This window comes from Ceratotherium simum, chromosome X (genome assembly GCF_057802395.1).
Source record: "Ceratotherium simum simum isolate JZ-2026a chromosome X, ASM5780239v1, whole genome shotgun sequence".
In the NCBI taxonomy this organism is placed as follows: Eukaryota; Metazoa; Chordata; class Mammalia; order Perissodactyla; family Rhinocerotidae; genus Ceratotherium; species Ceratotherium simum.
The window spans coordinates 29,640,845-29,655,615 of record NC_141940.1 but is presented as its reverse complement, the minus strand read 5'-3'; the positions used below and the strand labels follow the sequence as shown (position 1 = coordinate 29,655,615).

At 43.8% G+C, this 14,771-nt stretch overlaps 1 protein-coding gene and 1 long non-coding RNA gene across 2 annotated transcripts; one reads left to right on the top strand and one right to left on the bottom strand.

Annotated features, from left to right (window-relative positions):
• Positions 1-1,771: 1,771 nt before the first annotated feature.
• On the top strand, positions 1,772-7,839 carry LOC147911792 (rhox homeobox family member 2-like). Its single transcript, XM_087426413.1, has 5 exons — positions 1,772-2,096; positions 2,259-2,401; positions 2,447-2,640; positions 3,753-3,798; positions 7,340-7,839. The coding sequence occupies exons 1-5, from the start codon at positions 1,946-1,948 to the stop codon at positions 7,655-7,657; spliced, it is 852 nt and encodes a 283-aa protein (XP_087282539.1). The 5' UTR covers positions 1,772-1,945; the 3' UTR covers positions 7,658-7,839.
• A 662-nt stretch (positions 7,840-8,501) lies between these two features.
• On the bottom strand, positions 8,502-11,366 carry LOC147911791 (uncharacterized). The gene is made up of 4 exons (XR_015550347.1): positions 11,070-11,366; positions 10,276-10,453; positions 9,921-10,059; positions 8,502-9,528 (listed from the first exon to the last, which is right to left on the bottom strand). It is a non-coding gene; the product is annotated as an uncharacterized LOC147911791 (long non-coding RNA).
• Positions 11,367-14,771: the final 3,405 nt, after the last annotated feature.

Here is a 14,771-nt window from a genome sequence, read left to right as displayed (position 1 = left end):
TCCTCAGGGGAGGGCTGTAAGGTTGATTAGCCAGGCCCTGGTGCACGGTGAGATGCCACGTGATGTCACCAGCATGAGCAGGCACAGCTATGTGGTGCTCCACAGACTCTCATATCCACTTGGGAGCAGAGGCTACACTCCACGGCTGGCATCTTCAGTCACAGTGTGGGCCTGTGTCCAGACGGACCCCACTCAAGCTTGACCCCTTAACTCCAGCATCAGCTCAAGTAGTCTGAGCCTTCACCATGGGCCTTATACTTGTATTAATTCAGGTAAATTTCACAACATCACAGTTTGGTACCATCAGGGTTCCCATTTTACAGCTGTGGCACCCGAGGCACAGAGAGGTCAGCTGACTCGCCCAGGGTCACAGAGCAAGTAAGTGGTGCGGCTGGGCAGTCTGCCCCCATGCTGTGGGGCCTCCTGCCCCGGGGTGGGCCGATCTGCCTCCCCAGATTGTGAGAACCGACAGCACAAAGGCCACGTGGGCCTTCACAGCCCTCCCCACATTGCTGCCCTGTATACGCGGCAGCCAACATAGGCTGACTGCCTGAAGCACGCGTCTACGTGCAGAAAGACCCGGTAGGAACATGATTTTCACAAGAAAACATCATCTCGGCAGGGCCCACACTCAGGTGATAAGGATCTCTATCTCCTCTCATGGGCCCTCATGAAAAATAATTACTAAAAAGGTGGAAGTAGGAAATGGGAGGCAACATGGTATGGTCATTTATAAAGATCTTTTTAATCGTCTCTATTAATCTTCCCACAACCCCATGTGTTAGGTTCTATGGTTATCTCCACTTGGCAGATAAGAAAACTAAGGCGAAGGGAGAATAAGCAACTCAGGTTAGTGTGGGGGCCCAGGGCAGGCTGCCCCAAAATATCCCACAAGGGCATATTGATGGTTTTGAACTCAAGTTACTTGAGAAGCAGCCAATGCTAAAAGGGGATTGCCCCCTCCTCTCTCGGTTCCCCTGAAAGCAGGAAATATATCTTCCATGTGAAAGGTACTCTCCTGGCACCAGGAGATGGAGACATCCTGATCACCAGAGCTAGGGAATTCAGGGCCCGGAAGCCTGTGTAAACAAACCTTGTTACTTCTACTAGTAGTACCTCTAGCCTAGACTCTGCTTAAATTCCTTACTAATTACATACCCCAAACCTGAGTTTCTTTGTCCTGACACTTCCTCACAACTTCAGTGTTTCTTTGTGTCAAAAGATAGAAGACCAGCTTGCTTTGCCCATCTCGGAGAACATCATTGTTATGATCTCCAATACGTACCAATTAAATTGGCTTTTCTCCTGTTGATCTGGTCCTGTGTCGGTTTTATCATTAGTCAAGAGGAGTAGAAGGGGGAATTTCCCCCTCTCGGACAAACCCCAACCCCCAGCTCCCGTTCCTGGAGTCCCGGGGAGTACGGCCGGCTCTGACTTCAGCCTCATTGCAAAAACTCAGAGCAAGCAACCTCCTCGCTAATCATACTAGTTTGATTATTATTCCCTGCTTACTACTGGCTGCTGGATCGCAGGGCTGGGCCAAGAGATAGTCTCCAAACATTTCTACAACGTCTCACGGAGCTAGCGTGAGGTCTCTGGCTTACCCTCCGCCAAATCGGCTGGCACAATCCAGCACAGCCCCTTCTTCCTCGGGGAAGACCCCCCACTAAGTCGGGAGTAGCCAGCTAAATGGCAAAGTGGAGTCCCAAGTTCTGCTCTCACGCATGCTCCCTACCAGCCCCCTTCTCGCAGGCACACCCTCCCATTTGTTGGCCAAGCCCCTGCCGCATGCGCACCTCAGCCGACCAACACCCGGCAACCGGTAGCAAGCCCACAGAGAGCGCCCACTCAGATACGCTCTAGCCTGGCTAGACGCTACAGCCCGACTAGAGACAGAAGAGCCTTGGAGGAGCCGGATCGCAGGCCGCCGCTCTAGCCTTGAGCCATGGATCGCCGCGCAGAATCCGCAGAAGTGCACAGCCTCTTCGACAGCCTCTTCGACAGCACTCGGGACCTGGAGCCTCCACAGCAGTGCAGCGACGATGTCACCGGCATCCTCAGCGTGGGAGTCGACGAGGACCTGGAAGAAGTGCATGGTCAGTGGTGGTGGGGCAGGTCCTTCGGGCAACTCAAGAAACGGCGTTCCCTGGGAGAGGCGAGCAGACAGGACACCCCTCAGATGCAGCCCCTCACCTCCTTCTTCCAGCAGCCTGGGCTCCAACGCCCTGATCTTGCTCTTTGGGTTTCCTCCTTTGCAGAAGCGAAACCTGTAGAGCTCTCGCTTATTGGAGAGGGAGGAGAAGAGGGAAAAGGGATACAGGCCGAGCCTGAGCAGGGAGCTGCAGCAGCAGAAGGAAAAGAGGCAGGAGACGAAGGAGAAGGAGAAGAAAAAGAAGACGGCGTTGGCGCCTGAGCTCCCAGCCGCATGGAAGTGGAAAACTCCGAGGCCGCCGGCGATAGCGGCCGAGACCCAGGAGAGCAGGGGCAGGACGAGCAGCCCTCGCAGGCCGCCGTCGAGTGTCTACTGCCTGCTCTTGGAGACAGGCAGCAGCCGGGCCGCCGGGCCATGTTCACCCCGGTGCAGCTGTGGGAGCTGGAGGGCAGTTTCCGTCGCACTCCGGATCCCGACTTGTCGATGCGGTAAGCCGATTGCTCTGGTTCGCTCAGCTGGGGCTGGTCCAGGGCGGCCTTTGGCTCTCTCCTCCCCTCCTGAACTAAAAGCCACCTGGGGGAGTCCCGGCTGCCAGCCCCCCCCACCCCCCCGGCCCTGCACTTGGGTTCTAGGGTGGGGGCGAGGGCTATGCCTATGGGGAGTCAAGGTAAATATTTTCATTCAGGATTTAAATAAATCAAGTCGGGAAACTTTGCTGCCCTTAATATAAAAACGGTTCGGTTGGAACGGGGGCGGGGGTACAGGGGAGTAGCCTGAGGCAGGGGGAAGCAAATGCAGGATTGGATGGGGCCTTTACCTAACCTTTCGATAATGTCTTCTTCATGGAGTATTTTTCCGTTGCTTTTTATGTTTTTAAATACTGCGTTTGAACATTATTGATCTTGATTAGTGATTTTTCTGCCTGCCCTTAAGTTTAGTTCTCGAGAGAAAACTGTCTCTAAAGCAAGCCTCAGGCTAGATATAGGAGAATAGTGGATGGGGCGGGGGGGGGAATGGGTGGTAAAAAAAAAGTTAAAAATAAGCACAACCAAAGAAGGAACAGCAGAGAGTTTGTGTCATCCTTTAGCATCTCCTAGGGCTGTACTGCAACCTGTTCATCACTGATAGATGGATGGAGGATAGATACAGGATAGATGATAGATAGATAGATAGATAGATAGATAGATAGATAGATAGACAGACAGACAGAGAGAACATGCTATTTTAAGGTTCTAATTTAATCCATAAAATGAGTAAGGCCAATGATTGAAAGTTGGTAGAGATGTATCCTCAGTCAGGGATTTTTATTCATTTTGAAGTTGGTAACACTCAAAGAAGCTGTGAACTAGAACTTCACGTGTTCTTGGGAACTGGGCCTCCTTCACCCTTGATACCCGGCTTTCCTTCAGTGCCTTGTCAACTTAAGTTCACTGCAAATCCTGAAATGGTGTGAGTTTTCCTACTGCAGGAATTGGTTCCTAAAACAAGTCACTGACATTTCCCTGAAAGAAAGATGTTTAAATAAGAATGAAATAACATCCTAGATTTAATTTAATCCGCAACCCCCAATACTGAACACTGAACACTTTTCTCCCCTCAGACAGGAGCTTGCTAGACGCATGGATGTGCCTGAGTCCAGGGTGAAGGTCAGTAAACCCGAAAAAGGCAATCTGGCAGGGCAGCCATTCTAACACCCGCTTCAGGACTTGGACATCTTTGTCCTACACATTCTCTCGTTTCTGTGTTTTTGTTGCCTTTTCCATGTTTGGGAAATGAGTTTTGACCTTGGGGGTCTTGGTGGGTGGGAAAATGGGATAAGTAAACAGCAGCTTTTGGAAATTGCCCATCACCAGAAGGAACATGATTGCCTAAAGGAAAATCAAGTATCATAGTACACTATTCCTTGTATACAAAGATATATACGTATTTCTCTCTCTCTCTACATATGTATATAAACACATACACGTATATAGTTCAACTCCTTCTAACACTGGTATCCTTTAGGTAACACTTGTGTCTGGAGTCACATTGTGGTTAAGTCTGAAATGGAAATTATTCAAATTAATGCACCAAGAAGTTCCATTACACTAAATTACTTAAAGCCAAACATAAGCTCTTTCTATAAGGAGTGAATTTATAAATATGTAGGCATGGAAGTGAGGGAATAATTTACGCATAGAACACAGCAGATGAGCAACTAATGTCTGTTTAGTTCAGCTGAGACTGATGGAGGCGAGAGCATAGGTCCAAGTGCCTGGTCCTCCTGCTGTTGTTTTTAAGTGTCTGATAAAGCAATGTAGAGAATGGCGGCCCTAAATTTTAATTTCCTGGAATTCTTTGATAGGTCAGCCTGAAAACATTGTTAACATAGTAGATTGTGAGTTATGGTGGAGATGGAGGGCGTGTTGCAACCCTTGAAATATGTCTGAAACACGAAAAAAACAAAACTACAACAATTCCAAACAAAGTTCCACCGACCAAAGAAAGGTGGAAGTGTTAGGCAAGAATTACAGAGTCGAACATGTGCCTTGGGGATATCACACGCATTCAAATTGTTGAAACTACCAAATGCATTAGTGAATATTCTCTTGAGGAATTTCGAGCACCTAAGAGATGTTTTCTTCCTTTCTGTGGGACTGTTGTGAAGAGATGGGTTGTGTGGGAGTTGTCGGTAGTGGGGGATGGCTCTTAGTTCAGGCTGGATTCTTACCTGTGTCAACTGGAAATACTTTTTCATTTGCTCAGTTGGTGATGACTAATTTAGGGGTCAATGGATCAAAGGTGATTTTTGAGACCATAGAAAAGTCTAAGTTGTATCAAAGGATAATTTGGAAAAAGAAAAAAAAAAGAAGAAGAAAAGAAAGAAAGAGAGAAAAGGAAAAATCAGGATGGGTTTATTAGCTTTGCTGCAGAGGTCGTGTGTGAGTGCAGTGAGGGAAAAGGGCTGCAGGCCTGGTGGGGGCGCGTCCAGAAAAGCAGCCCAACAAAGCAGGCCACTGAGGGCCGGCACCCTAAGGCCGCGGGCTGGGCTCACGGTCAGGTCTGGCCGGGGCTCGGGAGGACCAGGCCTCTCTGCTTTCTCAAGCAGGCAAAGCAAGCTCAGAAGAAAAGAAAAACTTAAGCTTTGGTGAGTGGATTTCCTCCCTCCACGGGTTTGCGCAGTGCTCTCTCAATGGGGTTCTGCAGGGAAAAGGAGCCACAAGAACCAAAGAAGGAAAAAGAGAGCATGTTCTCTGCTATTTCCAAACTCTGCAGCATGAATTTCCCGAAGAAATTTTCCCCTAGTTTTCTTGAGATATAACTGACATACAGCACTGTGTAGGTTTAAGGTGTACAGCAGAATAATTTGACTTACGTATATTGTGAAGTGATTACCACGGTCAGTTTAATTAACATCTGTCATCTCATTCAGTTACAAACCAAAAAAGAAAAAGAAAAGAAATGTTTTTTTCCTTGTGATGAGAACTCTTAGGATTTACTCTCTAAACAACTTGCGAATGTACCACAGAGCAGTGTTCACTAGAGTCCTGTTGTACATTGCATCCCCAGTACTTATCTCACAACCGGAAGTTTGTGCCTTTTGACCCCTTTCATCCAATTCCCACTCCCCCCAGCCCCTGCCTCTGCTAAGCACAAATCTGATCTTTTTCTAGGAGTTTGGCTTTTTGTTTTTAGATTCCACATATAAGTGAAATCATACAGTATTTGTCTGAAGAAAATGTTCATGGAGGTTCCCCCCTATTTTGCAAACACAGTAAGAGTTGTTTCATGAAACTAGAATTGTAAATATGGACCTGGTATCAGCCTTTACCTCGGTTAGCCCGATTTGCATTTTGGTTATGTTTATGCAGATCTGACCAGTGGTACACTTGGACCCCCCAAATGAGCTCTATTACAGTGGCTTTTTTAGGCTATATATTCATGCAGCAGAAGGAGCCAAACACTGAGATGGGAGAGTGAAAATAAGGCAACAGGCAGAGAGAGGAGGCACTTTGCCTCATGTAAAATTTGCAGACTGGGAATGTCCAAAAGTATTAAACGCAACGGGATTCCGTTAACTAGGATGCTGAGGGGACAGTGTAGTCTAAAGGACAGGTTTTATTTCTAGTTGTGAATAGCCTCAGGGAGGAGCCATTGTGTGACCCCTCACCCGCGTGGTTGTCGACTATCTTCCTAAACTACTGGTTCCACCTTCTTGCCTTAAGAATAAGGGATGAGAAGGGGAGCTCCTGGTTGAGTAGCAGGGCCAAGGGGGCCCCGCCATGCCGGGCAACAGCGGCTTCCGTCCAGGGTCCTGGAACTGTAGCCAGAACACAGTGAGCTGACCTGGTCCTGAGCCCAGGAAGGTTTGGAGGGTGGGGCAGATTGGAGCATGCAGAATTGACAGCGGTGACAGTGGTATGCCTCTTTCCCTCCAAACTCTTGGCTGGGCAAAGATTTTAAGAGATTTAGTAAATTTGGGACTTTAGTAAAGTGGGCCCAAATTGAGTTAGTTAGTCTAAGCATTCCTTTCCCCTAAACTCTGAGGTATTAAGGCAGTGCCCAGGGTTTCAGCTATACTCGTGTCCCAGGAAGTCAAACCGCAAACTCCCTGGGCTACTCATGAGCAAGCCTCACTCGCGATGCCATCCTTTTAACTATTTAGTGGTTTCAGAGGATGAATGACCCTTTAGTCATCCTTGAAGGGAAGCTTTGTTGAACAATCCAACACACTCCCATTGATTATTTACTGTGCACTGAAGATGGGCTTTTCGAAATGGAGGCTGTTCCCCTCAGTATGACTTTAACAGACGCCTGCTTTTTACCATGCTGAGCTTAGTGGCAGCTGGACAGCTGACGGTCAGCTGTCAGGACACAGACATAGCAGGCATAGCAATCACAGCAGGGACGGGGCACAGTTCCTCAACTACACCCGCATCTAAGAGCGGGGAAAATAAGATTAAAGGTGGGAGGAGAGAGACGAAGCAATACCCCAAGCCAGAGCCTGGCACATGGGCAGTGCTCACTGAGGGGGAGCCGAAGCGGGGGCCGTGGTGGTAACTTTCCTAGGGTATTTTCGCAAGAAGGAAATAGCTTCTCCTGGTGCAGTTTACAATCTTAAGGGCACAGAGAGTTGCCTGCTGTGTTTTTTTCATGACATTAACTGCTCAATGTACTAAACCAATCCCTTTTTCTCTCTGGTTGAAGGTTTGGTTTAAGAATAGGAGGGCCAAGTGGAGGCGCCGGCAGAGGGCCTTAACATTCAGAAACATGCTGCCCGTGGCCCTGGGCCTCCCCATCATCATAACCTTGGGCGGATCCAGAAGTGCCATGCTGACTCAGGCTCCGGATTGCATGTGGGTTCTTTGGCAGCCACTGCCACTGGGGCTGCCTCTGCTGCCCGTGTCTCCCTTTCCTCCTCTGTTCTGGCCTCCTCCACCCTGGCTTCTTCCACCTTTCCTTCCCTGTGGCTGCCGTCGGCGTGCGGCATGGCCTGGTCCCTTACCATCAGTGGACCTTTTGTAGTCCACGTTTGCTAAAGGATGGTGTCTGTGCTTTTTTCAAAGCGCTCTTGAGCCAGATTCAAATTCTGCCTCCCTCCCCATCAAGAGCAGTTCACCAAATGCCTGCTAAATGTGTTAAAGTGTGAAGTCATTGACCCACTATTTTAGGGCACGTTTTTGTGTTTTCAATAAAGTTGTGAATTCTCTGCGTATTTGTTTTGTGTGTCACATGGGGTTAGTAAATTTGATGGAAATTGCTAAGAAGATGCCATTAGAACCGAAGGCCAAGGAGGCTTCCTTTCATGCATAGATATCTCTGAGTCACCATCGGTAGGCCACGCACATCTCAGAAGTTTCCCAAGTGCCCGTGGCAGGTTCACACAGACCCAGCCCTTCCCTTCCACCCTCTCCCCCAACACCCTGTCCTCCCCGGACCCTGGCCCATTGGGACCACGTAGATGTGTAAGACGGAGTGGCATGAGTCCCTAATGAGAGAACAGTGTGTTTCATGGCAGGCCTGAGCCCCATTCTCGGTGAGGAGCTCAGGCACAACAGAGGACTCTAAGGGAAACTTCCTAAGAGGCTCCTCACAGGGCTTTATGGAGAAGTGGGAGCCGGCCCTTCACCTGCTGCTCTCCAAGTGCCGTTCACCACCATCCCTTTTGTGGAGGGGACAAGGGGATGGAAACCATTCTAGCAGGAGGGTCCTGCTGCTTCAAAGGTAACACAGGGCGAGACTCCCTCAAGGCCAGAGCAAGGCTCTTCTCCCTCCCCCTTCCTGGCCCCCACCCCCAGAAGTGGAAATCATATTATAGCTCCTGCCCGAGCTGGGAGCTGAGATCACGCCTTCAAGTGTCTTTTGTCCCCTTCAACATCCTTGAGAGAACCCTGGTTCCAGCTCATTCAACACTGAAACGTGTCGGGGTGGGGGGAAATCCCCTTTCTACCCTTCTTGTGTTCTATGGCTGGACTAAGAATGAAACTGACACAAGACCAGATTCACAGGAGAAACATCCAGTTTAATACGTACGTTCTGGAGATCATAGAGAAATGATGCTCAGCGAGTGAACGTGGCAGGCAGTATATGTATCTTATACATAAAGAAACAATAAATTTGTGAGGAATGACAGGACAAAGAAACTTAGATTTGAGGCACGTAATTAGTGAGGCATTTAAGCAGAGTTTAGGCTTGAGGGAGCAAATTAGCAAGGTTTGTCTATGCAGGCTTCTTGGCCCTGACTTCCCTAGCTCTGGTGATAAGGATGCAGGGAGAGCACCTTTCACGTGGGAGATTTATTTCCTGCTTTCAGGGGGAACAGAGACAGGAGGATCAGAATTCCCTTTCTGCTTCTCAAGTAACTTTAATTCAAAACATCCAGTATGGCTATTGTGGGATATTTTGGGGTGGCCTGCCCTGGGTCCCAACAGTTCCCTCCTCTGAAACTTCCCTGGAAGTTTCACATATTAAAAGTTGAGTTGGTAGATTGTTCCCTTATTTCACTGGATCAATCTTTTGGTCTTGAAAATAGATCAGTTCAGGTAAACAGTTGGGTCTCATTTCAGGAGGCAGCGGTTCAGGTGGGCTCCCAGAGTTAGGTCTGTGGTATAAGCAATCAGGTATTTAAAAAGAGGCATTTCTTTGGAAACAAAGAAAAACAATGGTTAATGGTTGGAGCAAATTATAAACCAGTTTCTGAGGCTAGGGGACAGCCAGTCAAGAAGATTTCTAGATGTCAAGGTCGAAGCATCTTTTGCAGTTTGAAATGTCTCTGATGACGTCATGGGGTGTTCAGGTAAACTTTCTGAGTGGCTGCCTCAGCAACAAGTTTAAACACGGGCTATCGTGCTGACCTCTTCAGTTTATATCAAGCCGTTCCGCTCCAGACTGTAGGGCTTCAGGGAAAAGGGGCAGCTTTAGTTCTCAATGATTGCATGCCAAAAGTCGTAGAAAAATTGCAAACGTTAGTTTGGAAAGTTGTAGCCAAATGTTTGAGGAAACTAGGAGAATTTAGGATCCAGTTCAGTTTTTAGGTAAATAACAAAACTTTAAGGAAAATTAACAGCACTAAATTCTAATATTCACAAGTGTCTACTATAGTCTCTACTGAAACATAATTTTTCTCTCCAAAATCACCCTTACTTGTATCAAAGGTAGCCAAATTAAGATTAATTGGTTTGCAAAATAAGTCTCATTTCAATAAACGTGGCCCAATTATTTACATAAGTGTGACAAGAATGGTGATGGATCATCTAGGCTCTTTTAAATCTACTTTGCTGGAGCTTACCATGAGCAACCTCCGGACTGAACTTTTAATAGCCTCTCAAGGCTCAGAAGCCAAAACAAGTATTTTGCCGGCAATACCTATAGATTTCGATGAATTCCTCTCTTCTCGAGGCTCCCAAAATATCCTGAGGTTTGTGCACCTGCCAGGAAGTGACATTCTTTTGTTTATTTGTTTTAACGTTGGTTAAGACTTTATAAAATTGTTGGAACAGAGAGAATACAAATATTTAGACGCCATAATGATAATTTTAAGAACAGACAAGGCAAATATACATTATTTACCATAGTAAATTATCAAATTTCCCGTTACTTTTATTTCTTAATGTTTTGGGGGGGAAGTGACCTTCTTTACTCACCTGGGAAGGTTGCTGGGAACCCTGTAAGCCGATATTTCCAAAGGGCTTTATTTGGCTCCATAAAGTCAACCTTAGTTCCTTATAGCTGTCTGGACATATCTGAGTCGATGCATATCTCTCTCACATATGAGATTGTGGTCAAAGCCTTTGCAATATAACCGATGTTTCCAATTGCGTCCTGTTACAAGGAGAACAGATTCTTATTGAACTTATGCAAATAAATATATTGTCATGAAAATAAGAATACTCACTGAGAGGTTCTGAATTCTGGAGGGATCAGGTAGGGAGAAAAAGGAAATGCTTCAATTCTGCTTACAAAGGTATAATTCACCGAATTATTGCAAGTCATAGATAGCTTAAGAGAAAAGAAGAAAACGTTTCCTTCAATCTGGAAAAACAAAAGCCTAGAGAAACAGTAATATTTCAGACAAAAAAGTCATAAAAATTATAATTATCCTCATCAGCTACTTTAGTCCCATGTAATTACTTCTTGTCCTGCTTGAATCCATTTTTTTTTTCTATTAGTTCTCTCGTCTTCGCCTGAGGATTGCGAGTGATAGGAACAGTGATAATTCCAAGAAGTTTGCAAGGTTTTCATTAAGGCTCGTATGATTTGCCCAGAGAAGTGGTTGCCTCGATCACTGGAGATTGTGGAAGGTATATCCTAAGTGGGAAACCCATTTTCTAACAGTGTTCTTTGCCACTGTGAGGGCATCAGCTTTGTGGCAAGGGAAGGCTTCAACCCACCTGGAAAACATACATAATACAATAACAAGAACATATTGACAACTCACACTAAGCGGCAGTTGAACGAAGTCCTGCTGCAGGTGCTCAAAGGAGTCAGAGGGAGGAGTCCTGAGGCCTCTGGGGACAGAAATAGTTTTTCCTATAGTGGGTGAAGGAAGGTAAAAACTGAAAAATGGGGTTTACCAGGGAGCTGAGAAGAACCAAGAGGCTGTCCTGGGTTTCCCAGAGCCCCACTGTTTCTTTAATTTACAGCCATTGTTTACCCATCTCAATTTCTCTCTGCTTCAGGAGCAGACTGTAGCCATATTACAAGGATATTGGGATGGCAAAGGTCTGATAATGAGGGGTCAATTTTTTTTTTTTTTTTTTTTGCTCAAGCAGAATGAACTTTATCCACATGTGTCATAACCTTTATAGAGTCTGCTGTTGCTGCCTTTGCATGAAAGTCAGCTGAGGCACTCTCCTGATAGTTAGTCTTGAGCCTCACTTTTGATAACAGACAACATTTTATATCAGGACATATTAGACTTCCAGGAATTTCACATAATTTCTGGAAATCTTATAACATACACTGATACAGATACAACATAAAGAAGGCTTAATGTTATTTCTTATTTGATAATGCCTCCCATGTAATATCCAATAAGCCTAATTATTTTAGGCTTTACCAATACTCTTTATCAAATAAAGACTCTAATATCCCTTTTTAATAAGGAGAGAAACAAATCTTTTGAGATGTTTCCGGGATCCTCTGAAAAATCCCAAAGTTCGCTAGAGGTCAAAAAGACTTCACTTTGAATTTCATTTTGGGAAGTTCGTCCAAAATTTCAAAGAAGTTTTAAAACACTTGCCTAAATAGGATCACAGATCAGTATGAAACAGTATTTAATTATCTATTTAACCTAAGTGACAAAAAGATTTCAAAGACAAATTAAGAAGGTTACATAGCTGCAAAACCTTAGCTCTTTTGAACAGAAGAGACTCAGCTTTTAACATAAAGCACAGGAAATAGTTCTGATAAAACACAACAGGGTAAGGAAAAATCTTTCATAATCTCTCATCAGGAGCAGACCAATATTCCAAGAATACTTTGCTCTTTTCAGAGATGAAAAGAAAATCAAGTACCAGTTTTTTTTAAAATACACTGCTGATATTAAAGCTTCTTTTTTCAAAAATCTTAAAAGAACAATTTAATTTTAGTTAACTTGACCACACAAGGTAAGATTTTCTTCTTTCTCTCTCTTTCTTTCTAACAGGGAGAGAAAGTCAAATTTTAATTTTATGCTAGCTTACTTTTGATATTAAAATTTATTTACTTAATTAAATTCATTCCAATCTTAGCCAGCCCTGACCACACATAAAATCCCTTTCCAAAGATTTTTTTAATAAACCTTCTATAACATTTTACGTCCATATTAGTTTGTCCCTTGTTCTTTTATTATTGTTTTTATTATTCAGAAATAACCAGCCTAATTTTGAGACAGAATTCTTATTTTTCTCAACAAAAATGCATCTCCATTCCTCATACCTTTTTTTATTTTACCAAAAACATACATCTTATTTTCTTTGCATAGAGAGTTTTTCTTTATTATTTAGAGTAGCTTTATTTATACATATTATTCAAAATTATCAACCCTTAGAAACTTTAATTTCTAGTGAAATCTAAGAAGTAAGCAATTGTGAACTGTATGTTATATCCATACTCTTCAGACTGGCAAATTTATGAATACATTTTAAATTTTCTAGAAACGTATTTTTTCATACTGCAATCTTTCAATAAGGCACAAACATGTTTATTAATAGACCCAAATTTATCTTTCAGTTTTTCTGTAATAAGAAGCCAAAAGTAGATAAACCCCTCTACAGTAATTAATGTTTTATTATTTTATCTTTTCTGGAGATGATCTAGATATTCAATGAACTTTGCATCATTTAACGTTACCTAGTCAAACTCTAAAGTTTTAATCCACCAAAAAGACTTGGGGAAGTTATTTTTAAGTTTATATACCATAGAACATAATTATTGCACCTAAAAACCTTTATTTTATTAGCATCTATATAATTCAATGTTCTTAACAATCGTAATTAGATTATTCATGAAAATTTCATGAGACATCAAAGCAGTTAGCCATCATCATAAGTTATCATTTTTTTTTTGGCTGGCGGATTTTATAACAGAGATAACATTAGCTTATTGACTAATAACCCAGGTAGAATAGAAGCTGCACGTTTCCATTACAGCCAATGCTGACACCACTAAAGGCATGCCAATTTTAATTAACCAAGAAACTTAAGCAAGCTTTCATTTACCAAAGATTATTTTATATCACGTTAATTTGGTTGGTTTCTATTATATTTAGAAATAATTTATATAAGCGTTTACTTTAATTAAATAGAGCTCTTTAGAAATGATTTTTGCTCATACCATCCAGAGCTAGAAAAATACCGTATCTATAAGGTACATACACATATATAGACGGGTACAAAGAGAGATGTTGCAGCTTTTATTTTAAAACGTTCAGCCATGAATCAGGTACAATACAAAACTCCCTAATTTATAAATAATTGTGTCTCTAGCAGATGGAACAAGTTAAGATTACCTGCTTAAAAGTTTTTGTTTTTTTTAATAGTTGTGGGGAGGACTTTTAAGATTTATATTTGCCTTAGACAAGGAGGCTGTGAATCCGATTGGCAGCAAAAGAGCCTCTCTAGCAGCCTGCATTTAAAACAAAACATTTTTCCCTTTTTTTTCCTCTTTAACCTTAGGCTTTATTGATTGAGCTAGCCAGATTTAGCCTCAGGCACTGTGGACTGTTATGTTTTGAGGTGTTTACATGTGGAAGACATGTTAAAATTCATAAATTTAAGGGACAGAGAGAAAAAATTGCAAGTTTTTTCTCTTTTTTCAAAGGAGTTTCAGGGTAATTGCGATTTAGAATTTTCCTTCAGTCTTAGGAATTGGGGATGGTCTAAATCAGAGTTCACGGAGAGGTTACAAGCCTTTTGAGACAAATAGAGACGGTTGGGGATTGGTGAAAGGGAATGGGTGGACTCTGAACTGCCTCTAGAGCTGCATTTTCGGTTTTGCAAGGATTTGTAGGGTAAGGGCAGTCGCTCTCAATTCCTCAGAAATTGCGTTGTAACTTAAACGACATCACAGTTTGATCTACCCATCCGATTACATTATTTTACATTAATTATCCTAATTTGCTTCTTTCCTCTGGGTACACAGTTTTATTTTAACTGAGGGAAGAAGGCCTATGAACAAATTCCTATCAGGCTCAGAATAGCAGTTTTTAATTTGGCCAATTTTTGACCACAGAGCTACTAAAAAAAAATCCTTTTAAATATCTTGTCAGGTTTTTAGTTGAGGCAAACAGTAATTATTTCTGGCAGTGTTAAACAAGTCTATAGGTGCCTGCCCAGTGGCGTAGTGGTTAAGCTTGCACATTCTGCTTTGCCGGCCTTGGGTTGGAGGTTCAAATCCAGGCCGAGGACCGAGGCACTGCGCATCAAATATGCTGTGGCGGCATCCCACATACAAAATAGAGGAAGATGGGCACAGATGATATCTCAGGGCCAATCTACCTCAGCTAAAGGAGGAGGATTCGCGACAGATCTTAGCTCCAGGCCAATCTTCCTCACACACACTAAAAAAAAAAAAAAATAAACTACGCTACGGACCCAAGAGGTGTCCTCAGAGGTTACTACCTTCCCAAGATCCAGCGTCACTTGAAAGAGAGCCAAAA

What these genes read in the sequence shown, in the direction of transcription:
- LOC147911792 (XM_087426413.1), top strand. Translation starts at nt 1,946, where the DNA reads ATGGATCGCCGCGCAGAATCCGCAGAAGTGCACAGCCTCTTCGACAGC. An exon ending in GGACCTGGAAGAAGTGCATG is followed by an intron (nt 2,097 to 2,258) that starts GTCAGTGGTGGT and finishes CCTCCTTTGCAG; the next exon opens with AAGCGAAACCTGTAGAGCTC. An exon ending in GATCCCGACTTGTCGATGCG is followed by an intron (nt 2,641 to 3,752) that starts GTAAGCCGATTG and finishes TTCTCCCCTCAG; the next exon opens with ACAGGAGCTTGCTAGACGCA.